Source organism: Macrosteles quadrilineatus, unplaced genomic scaffold, assembly GCF_028750875.1.
Source record: "Macrosteles quadrilineatus isolate MER2022 unplaced genomic scaffold, UCM_ALF_1.0 Scaffold_6__1_contigs__length_79288215, whole genome shotgun sequence".
Classification (NCBI taxonomy): Eukaryota; Metazoa; Arthropoda; class Insecta; order Hemiptera; family Cicadellidae; genus Macrosteles; species Macrosteles quadrilineatus.
The window spans coordinates 27,124,632-27,134,956 of NW_026542599.1; the positions used below are offsets into that span (position 1 = coordinate 27,124,632).

A 10,325-nucleotide genomic window follows, 5' to 3' on the forward strand; every position below is an offset into this window, starting at 1 on the left:
CATAAAGCAAATGATCCCAGCGACATACGGAACTACCGTCCAATCACTATTCTGCCGGCAATTGGCAAAGTCTTTGAAAGTATCGTGGTAGATAGACTGAATCCTTTTCTATCCAAAATAATCCATCCTTCCCAACATGGCTTTATGAAAGGCAAGTCTACTGTCTCCAATCTCCTGCTCTTTCAAGAATATGTCTTGTCTGCCTTTCGCAAGAACTACCAAGTTGATGCAGCCTACATTGATATGGCAAAAGCCTTCGACAAGGTCGACCATACAATTCTTGTGTCTAAGTTGCTGGGCTACGGAGTGGCTGAACCTCTTTTGTCATGGATTTCTAGTTATCTTCAAAAACGTTCTCTTTGTCGTGAGGATTGGTTCTACCACTTCCACTCAGTTCTCACCTTCTTCAGGAGTTCCACAAGGTTCTTTGCTGGGACCTTTGCCTCTTCAATGTTTTTGTCAATGACCTACTAGACAATTTAACTGTAAAGGCCTTACAATTTGCTGACGACCTGAAGATTTTCACTACTGTGTCTACACCAGAAGACTCTCAAGAAATTCAAAATAGCCTTTCTGAAATTGAGGATTGGTGTGTCAGGAATAACATGTCTGTAAATCCCAGTAAGTGCTCTTGTATAACCTATCACCGCATCAAATCCCCAGTCATGTACGTATACTCCATTTCTGGTACATCCATTCCACGGTCCCAGTGTATAAAAGACCTAGGCGTTATTTTTTCCAGCGACATGGGATTTTCTGGGCATATAGATCACATCAGTAACAAAGCAAACAAGATGCTTGGTTTCATAGCAAGATTCTCCAGAGGCATCGACAACCCTTCTGCTCTTCGCTCTCTGTATTGTTCCCTTGTGAGACAGCTAGTGGAATATGCAAGTCCCGTGTGGTCGCCTTACACTGTTGGCAATAGGACGAGACTGGAGGCTCTACAAAGGCGTTTTCTTCGTTTGGTTGGTGTCCGGCTGGGTTTTGCCTATCTTGATGTGCCTGTGGAGGAACTGTCCAGCAATCTGAACTTGTCACCTCTTGCCCTGCGACGTGACGTGGCTGATGTTATTCTTCTCTGGAAGATAGTCAATGGTCACATGAACTGTCCAGATCTCCTAGCTGAAATCGACCTCAGAGTGCCTACAAACACAAGATCTCGAGATCTGCTGGGTCGAAGATACCACTCAACCAACTTCGACTTCAACAGTCCTTTCGCAAGGTTTACTCGCCTGGGAAATCGAGTTGCGTCTGGGTGTGACCTGTTTTTCGATGGACTTCAGCAGGTTCGTCGGCAGGCCTCCTCTCTTCTTCTTTCTGGGAAAGACTAGTAATTAATTTATTGTTGTTTGTTAACCTTTATTTTCTGTTGTTGCTATGTTAGAGTATTTATTGTTGTTTGTTAATCTTATTTTTTTGTTGTTGTTACGCTTTGGATATTTATAACCTGTTATATCTTTGTTAACTTATATTTATCATCAAATTTTGCTTACCTATTTTGTTGTATTCAACCATCATGTTTATCTTTGTAAATTGGCTGCTGCCGTTGGAAATAAAATAAAATAAAAATAAATAAATAAAAAAAAAACATTTCTTACTGACTACGCCTTTGATTTACAAACAGTTATTAAATGAGATAATCAAATACTTTATGGGGGAAACGGTCCAAACCCATATGCTTTGTAGTTTCGTAGGGATAGAGTGACCCGTCCCTGTCACACCAAGGACTAAGTAACGAATGCTTGTGACACGCTCCATTGCTCCAAATACGTAGAGTTAACCATTTACTGAAAGTCGATTGGTTGGAATTTTCTATGAAAGGAAATGGCTTTGCATTCACTTTGGGTTGGTAGGGTTCAAGGACATTAGGTTGTATTGTTATTGTTAATCACAATGTTAATGATTGTTGTTATTAATCACAATGACATTAGTTGTTGTTGTTAGTGGACCATTCAAGGACTGAGTCAATAGCTCTCTACTCGGTTTCAAGCATGAGCTTCACATTGTTGACAAATATTAGAGAGGTAACTTGCAAAATACTGGGATTGTCGTTCACGAAGATTCAATAACAAATTCAAGATTAGGCCTAAACTGAAAATATAATTCGAAGTGGAAAAATATTGTTGAAGTAAGTTATGGCTATATCATACCTTTAAATTTACTATAACCATCTATAACTAACTGATCTACTATCCAGACAAAACTGGGACGGGTGGCGTCATCCTGTAATCCAGCTACTATGATGCTACGAATTGTGGATATTTATAGTACGGCCGGAGTTAAAGGCGGCCGTGTTTATAGGCATGCACTGTGGATGCTGTACTCCCGGATTAATGTCCGCACGAGTGAGTACTACGACTATCTGCAGTACTATCCTGAAAATTAGATCAATTATTCATATATACCAAGGCAAAAATGTGGTTAGAATTCCACTATAAGATGTAGGCCCCTTAGTTGCCATTATCTGTATGGGCCTACAATTAAAAATACTGTACAAAAATACCATACATTAACAACTGTGAAGGTATAAGACGTCCTTAGTCACTAACATGATTACATTCTACAAGATCACGCCACTCATCCTACACTCATCTCCATTCATACTTGGCTTAAAATACCTACTCTGTATGGTCGCCATTTCATTGTAAAGTATTAATCTATAACACAGAATGTTAATCCATGGTAGGCCTACTACAAACTCCATTCTGGCTTATTTTGTCATTTTGTCGGGTCCCTCCCAGATATCTTCAACAGAAATTCCATATAACCATCAAATCATAATATAATCAAATAATAATATAATGTAATATAATCAAATCATATAATCATAGAATCCATATAATCAACATCTTATTGTAGTACTGTATTGCAAACAATTTTATAACGTAAAACCCTTTTATATGAAAACCTTTTGAGTTGGTTACACTGAGTTGTATAACTGTACAAAAAAATTCCAACAACATGTGTTTATCATTGTCACAAGCAATGAAGCAATTATATAAAATAAACAAACTTCTTTCTATCATAACTAACATAACCTCTTGCTTACAACTCTTTTTGAACGTCTAATCGATTATAAAATATTCTTAGCTTACAGTAAGTTGAACTAGAAGTGTAAACTTAAGTATTTGATTTGTACAGATTCAGAATCCCATAATGCTTCAACGATTGGTAAGTGACACTATGCTGAATAATATATCCTAAGTGAAATAATCATGTTTTAAATCTTGTTTAACCTAGGCCTATTTTTATGTTCCGATCTTACCAGTACTGTTTTCTCATTGACAAAACAATTAAATTTGTAGAAATTAAATTTTTTAGATCGTTCTAGAGTTTTTTGGTTTAATTTACTGATAACTTAATCAGTATCCCCATACCGCTTGTGTCAAATTCTATTGGTCTTCCCTTTTCGCTCTCCTCCCCCCCCTCACCATCACATAACTTACTATAGTGCTCACACTGTATTAGGTGCCTGTGCTCAATGTATTTTGTACAAGAGATGAATAAAGTAGTTTTTAATTGAATTGTGCGGTACAACTGCTGTCGTACAACAATAGCCGTTCGGGCTAAGATAGGCCTACTCATATATTTCCGGGTACTTTGGTATTATCCGGAGGCCACCCTTATACAGTGCACTGTGGCGATAATTTTAGGTTGGTTTATCATAAATGGTAAGTAAAAACGGACTTTTATTGAATTAATTTACTGTCCAAATTTGACATGATTTCAATTAGCAGCCTTTGAGTTCTACCTCCCAGAAGGCAGCGATGTCAGCGAGGATTGAATGCATTGCGCCGCTGCTAACTTACCACAACAGTTGCAGGCGTTGACAGGTGATGTGCGCGCTCCGGTCAACGACCTCGCCTTGGCCTACTTGTGGAGGGGATTTGGCGAGCGAAAGTATGACTCTTCTGGTATTGTTTGATTCATAATGAATTGAGGAAAGTTCTACAAACACATTTATGATAGTCCAACCTAACATAACCGCTGCAGCGTGCTGTATAAGGGTGGCCTCTGGATATTACCAAAGTACCTATTTCCGCCCCACCATTCCTGAGCTGAAAGCGCATGGTTGTTCCATAAGCATGTTTCATCAGCATATCTTTCTTCTCTGTGGTATTGGTGACTTGTAGCCTATTTTGATAATTCAGAAGCTTAAGTTACGCATCTTCAAAAACATATTTAGGCTATTATTATTGATAAGGTCTACTTTCTCTAACTTATTGTCAATCTCTTTTAATTTATTTTAGCGATCCTTAACTCCTGTGATAAAGCAATGCAGTCAAGGAAGTCTACACACATCGGTTATGAGCAGTTACGGACTGGTCCCGATTGTAGTGGAGCAAACAGGTAGAGGTGAACGAGCCTATGACATCTTCTCAAGATTGTTGAAGGACAGAATAATATGTGTAATGGGACCAGTAAGTATAAACGTAGACTAAGCAACACAAGTAGACCTCTCATCCCATTGTAAATCTTGAAGCCTCGTTGTTCACTAGTTCATGTTGGTGACTCTGAACTGCTGTCGATAAAATTTTGTTTCTATTATTTTAGGATTAATTTAATGATTTGTGCATTAAAGGCCTACTGTTAGGTTATATTACTAGGAGACGAGTTATTGTTTACAATGAAATAGGTAGTTTTATTTGGTTGAACAAGATTTTAAAGGACTGAAAACAGGAAACGAATTGTAAAAAAAACACGACCCATATACGGTGTACTAGACAGAACTAACAATAAAATTGGCTTTAGCTGTTCTGTAAAGCCCCCCATACACTATCGAACATGCCACCCGACCTGACAACCTGACCTGACGACGGACCCATCATCCAACCTGACTTATGTCGGGTGTTTCCCACACACTATTGAGCATGTTACCCAACAAGTCAGGTGAAATATTAGTTCTGAGATGGATTTTGAGACGACTGTTAGCTGTTTCAGGGGGATTTTTAGCGATGATTTTAGGGATTTTTAGAGCCTATGGAACTAGGGTCTTAAATTTTCAATTTTATTTTTAACGAACTTTAAATCACACTCTGGATACAGTTCCTTGCACTTTTCCATCAGGATATCGTGCCCCTATGTGCATGTTTGTTGCAATAGAGTTTACTTTTGACAGCCCACAACACCTTCTGGTCTCTATAGAGTTAAAAAATTCTGACCAGAACTGTTTATTATTATTAAATGACATTATGGAAAAATGGGACGGTTATCACGCACAACTCGCTAAATACAAGTTAACTGGAAACTGTGGCTATTCAGGCGAGCAGTTCGACGGTTTCCCACACATGGTCCAACATGTCAGGCGGACGGCTCGAGTCGGGTGGTGCTACCGGACCGAGCATCTGACCTGACATATCCGTCGAGCATGTCGGGTCGGAATTCACACACTGTCCAATATGTTCGACAAGACCTCGGATCCCGACATGTCCGTCCAACATGTTGGATAGTGTATGGGGGGCTTAAGGATGATGACAAGTTCTTGCAGTGACTAACACTTGAGGGTGGTTTGTGGAGTAGAACAGCTGTTAGTTGATTACATTACATGTAACATAAACAAAACCACACCCCGAGCATATGAAACCAAAAGCTTAAAACCTAAAAATGTACAACAATCCTTCTGGGGCTTAAGTAGCCAAATAGGTAGATTACTGTAATGCTCAGGTGTCATCCAGTTTTTAGTCTTCCAATATAATGAAATGAATTGATCCAAATGAGAAACAAACTGATAGGCTACCATGACTGAATTAGGATACATTATATCATAGGGCGAGGGGCTAAATAGACCAATAGTAGGCCTATTATTTTTTTTTTTTTTTTTTTTAGAAGCACTGTATCTAAGGAGTTTTATATTGTGTTGCTGGTGAATAAACAGAATCATTATTTATTTTCATTAGCATTTACAACCAACCGCACACTAAACTTGGCCAGATAGTTTGTCTAATACTACATAGACCTAATATAAGATTTAGTTTAATCTTGTATGTTTTCTTTAAGATTGACGACTCCTTATCTTCTTTGGTGGTTGCTCAACTGTTATTCCTACAGTCTGAAAGCAGCAAAAAACCAGTCCACATGTATATTAATAGGTAAGTTTTATCATACTATACCTGATGTGGGATAATATTCTTTGTAGGGTAGCGTCTAATATAAGTTGAATCCTATTGACAAAAATAACAGGTTAACTAACTAAGCTTCCATCAATCAATCGTATATTTGTCATGGTTGACTAGTTTCAGGATTAAAACCCGATTTTCAAATTCTTTTCTCGTCAATTGTCAAACATATCTTATTGCACTTGCCGTTGTCAAAATTACTTCACATATAAACACATAAAGAAACGTTCATATTTACAAAAAATATGTACAAACGCGCAAGGCCAGCCAAGGACAAAACCAGACTGCAGGGTTTGATATAAGTGTAGGTTAACCGATGCCTTCTAGATGGCGATGACCTTGGGGGAGGGTTATTAGCTGTTCATCTCCTCTAGTTTCGCCACTAGCCTATTTCAAATAATGTTTGAGCCAAAATTTTATTTCTAATTCAAAACATCAGGACAATTGTAGTAAGGTAATTTGTACACACCAGATGTTTCAAGGCTGTTACTATTATCAGGAGGAGATGTGTTCAATTGTTGTTCTAGTCAAATCCAACACTCGGAGTTTCAATCCAATTGGGAAATCCAGGATTTTTTGTGAACTTTAATAAACAACTTTTTGATCAGCATTTTACGTGTTATTAATTTTGTCTGTTAACTCACAAGACAGTTAATAAACATAAAAGATGGTAAGTGGTGATCAATTTCGATTGGATACGTCAATCATTCGCCTATTGGGTCTGATGATGATTGGAGTATCCAATCAAAATCTATCACAATCTTTACTTTCCTTGAATTTTAGCGGGAAAAAGTCTGTTAACATTGTAATGTGAATATTGGCCTTGTGTATAATAACGTCATTCCGTTTGTTCTCTTTTTATGATTGCCATTTGAGAAACTTACTAGTGTTGACAGATGACATGATGACGGGATCACTGATACCAGTGTTCAAGAAATCGCAGGATATTTAATTACAATATTGTTGGATTTTTGCACAGACCGGTTCCTAATCGACTAGTGGCACCTACTGTGGCTTGTGTTTATTGTGTTTCTATGTGAGATGTTGTTGACAGCCCGGGTGGCAGCGTGACGGCAGGGCTCGGTATATACGACACAATGCAGTACATCCTACCACCCATAGCCACCTGGTGTGTCGGACAGGCGTGCAGTATGGCGAGTCTCCTGCTGGCAGCTGGCGCGCCTGGTATGCGCCACTCACTGCCCAACGCCAGAATCATGATACACCAGCCTTCAGGCGGCGCTCGGGTGGGTTGAAATAATATTCTGTTTAAATTTATAATGATAACTTATTGCCACTAGCTTTATACAACATATCAAGGTTTATATAGATGTATGAAAGATAAGTAACATAGATGGGTGTTTTGTATGCTTATTAGGTAGGTTTTTGTATTTGTTGGTATCTTTTAATAGTTTTCTCGTTTGAATGAATACAATAAGATCAATGCAATTAATGGATTGTTTAAATTACTAAGTTTTTCATGAAAGGTAAAGGACATTTATTGTTATCAATTTACCAACTTCAATCTCTGATTGTGGCTCAACCAAGACTCAAAGAAACTGATAACTAACAGTTAGGGGTATGCTTTATAATATTAAGGGAATTTGAAGATTTTTGCTCTCAAACTTTTTTAACCTTAAACTTAAGTCTCGGACTAATGAAATTTCAGCGACTGGAATCGATAGTCAGTAATATTATTTTGGTCCTCTGTCAATTGTGTTGTTAAGTATAAATATGAGAGCTGTTTGGAAAAGTAAGGCCATTCTTGTTCAGACGAGTGTGTCGGGTCAAAGCTGTCTGGACATGGTAGCGTGAAGGCTGAGTGTTAATTTATTTCAATTTGTTTCAAACTGGGACATCCAACAATTATCTTTTGATGCTCTAAAATTAGCAGTATTTCCTCTTATCTTGCAATGAAGCCTGTTTTCAGAAGACATTCAGTAATGCATTTCCAATAATCCTGCACCACCAAAGTCCTGAAAAAGCCAGATTGGCAAGTGTCAACTATCAACTGATTAAGTTGAAGAATAAAGTCAAGATCTAGTTTTGAAATGTAGGACTTTATTAGTTTTTTATATTTTTGCTGTTGATTTTCATTTAATTGACTTGAGGTTACTCTCCTCACGGCTTTTGTAAATCATTGGTATAATTTTAATTTAATGTCATGTTGTTAGCCTCTGGATCACTAGTATAGTAATAAGTAATGGTTTAAATACCTTATACCACAGAAAATGGACTACTATAACCCAGAATGCCAACCGCATGGTAAAAAGCATTAAGCGGTTTGAGAGAGCTTTGCCTGTCAATCCGTAGGCAGTGCCACCAGCGTTGCTATGCTATTGCGCTTAATGCTTTTTACCATGCGGTTGGCATTCTGGGTATAGTAGTACGTTTTCTGTGCTTATACTGTCAAAGTGATCCTTTGTAGTCCAAATATAGGCTACTGCAGTTTCATTCCCGATGATGGGAACTTCATCAGGCTGTCAAGGACATCAAATTTTGTTCTAGAGGAAGTCGTTGAGGTTAAAATCCATCGATGTCATACATTTAGCACACAAACAAAAAATGAATAATAAATACATATTACAAAAACGCCGGTACCAGGAAACACGATACGCACGGAGGGCAGGTCTAGACTTTATTATTAGTTTTTATCGTTTGAGTGCTAAATGTATGATATCGATGGATTTTAACCTCAACGACTTCCTCTGGAACGAAATTTGATGTCCTTGACAGTCTGATGAAGTTCCCATCATCGGGAACGAAACTGCAGTAGCCTATATTTGGACTACAAAGGATCACTTTGACAGTATAAGGTATTTAAACCATTATTTATTAATTTTATGGATATTAAAAAAATAATCAGATGTTGTAATGTAATGTTTACCAATTAAAACAGAGGTTCTGATTCTGATAATTTTTTGCAGGGTCAAGCAACAGACATAGCTATTCAGGCTGAAGAAATAATAAATCTGAAGAAGCAAATAAACAACCTGTATGTAAAACACACGGGACTAGCTCTTGAAAAAATTGGTGAGTTGTACAAATGTTATCACACTAACCATTCAAGTGTAGTGACTGCCCGGCATTTGGATAGTGAAATTATAGTATTGGGAGCTATTGCTCTTTGAGGTAAATTAATTTTGTTCATAAAACCAGCAGGAGTTTTCAAGCACTATTTTCCTACAAACACTTAATGTCTCATGACTTTTATTAAAAACTAGCTGAACGAATGAATGAGATTTTTTTTATTTGTCAGTTAATATTCCATACAAATGCATTGCCACAAAAAATTATTCATAACATAATATGAATTAAAATCCAGTGGAGTCAGTGTCCTTGGACATATAATCCTCTATTGAGTATAATGGCTGATTACAAAGAAAGTTATTTATTTTGATCTTGAAATCCTTATCACTAAGTAATCTTATTGCTAGTGGTAAGTTGTTATAAAATTTACTGCTTAAAATTAATGGTCTTTTATCAGTAGCGAGTCTAACATAAGCAAGATTTATATTACATCTATGACGAGAGGCAAACTTACAAAAGGTAAACAATAACGAATTATTTGTTGAATTAAGTGATCTTAAATAATATTGATGTTTTCATTTGTGTTTTCTTCAGAGGCAAACATGGAAAGAGACAAATTCATGTCTCCAAGTGTTGCTAAGGAGTTTGGTCTGATCGATGAAATTCTTGATCATCCGCCCAAGTATGGAAATCAAGAGAATCAAGTGGGACAAGCTAGTTTGTCCAAAAGTTAAGAATATTTTATTACAATAAATGTTTGTTTTCATAAATGATTGTTTTTTTCTCAACCAAGGCCAGCTAATTTAAGAAAAAAACCGTTCATAATGTATTGTATCACACACTGTAATTACTATTCAATTGTGAGGAGGAAAAATTTTTTCACATTAACTTAAGTTTGAGCAAGTAGTTCAAAAAATTCACAAGGCAAACAAGTACAAGAAAAAAATATGTAAACGTTAACAGATTTGTATGTGTTTTGAGTGTTGTAGGTGAGTCGGTGGCTCAGTTGGTAGCGTCACGGACTTCGGGCCCAAGGCAGCGATAACGTGGGTTCTGATCCTGATGGTTACTGCCACTAAAATTTATCAGTACAGTTCACCTTCGTACTGTACCGGCTTACCCCTTGCTTTGCTGGATACGTTCCACGCACAGATCTGTAGTCTATGTGGACGGGCA

At 37.3% G+C, this 10,325-nt stretch overlaps 2 protein-coding genes across 2 annotated transcripts; both read left to right on the forward strand.

Annotated features, from left to right (window-relative positions):
• The first annotated feature begins 605 nt into the window (after window positions 1-605).
• LOC128997415 (uncharacterized) lies at window positions 606-1,334 on the forward strand. The gene has a single exon (XM_054423053.1). It carries the CDS (start codon window positions 606-608, stop codon window positions 1,332-1,334), a length of 729 nt encoding a protein of 242 aa, XP_054279028.1.
• Window positions 1,335-2,998: 1,664 nt separating this feature from the next.
• Window positions 2,999-9,919, forward strand: LOC128996901 (ATP-dependent Clp protease proteolytic subunit, mitochondrial). Its single transcript, XM_054422427.1, has 6 exons — window positions 2,999-3,174; window positions 4,254-4,424; window positions 6,001-6,092; window positions 7,174-7,366; window positions 9,047-9,152; window positions 9,744-9,919. The coding sequence occupies exons 1-6, from the start codon at window positions 3,160-3,162 to the stop codon at window positions 9,881-9,883; spliced, it is 717 nt and encodes a 238-aa protein (XP_054278402.1). The 5' UTR covers window positions 2,999-3,159; the 3' UTR covers window positions 9,884-9,919.
• The last annotated feature ends 406 nt before the right edge of the window (window positions 9,920-10,325 follow it).

Excerpts from the sequence above, each read along its gene's own strand:
- LOC128996901 (XM_054422427.1), top strand. Across the intron at positions 6,093-7,173 it reads GTCCACATGTATATTAATAG|CCCGGGTGGCAGCGTGACGG; the intron begins GTAAGTTTTATC and ends TGTTGTTGACAG. Across the intron at positions 9,153-9,743 it reads ACTAGCTCTTGAAAAAATTG|AGGCAAACATGGAAAGAGAC; the intron begins GTGAGTTGTACA and ends TGTTTTCTTCAG.
- LOC128997415 (XM_054423053.1), top strand. The coding sequence starts at position 606 with ATGTCTGTAAATCCCAGTAAGTGCTCTTGTATAACCTATCACCGCATC.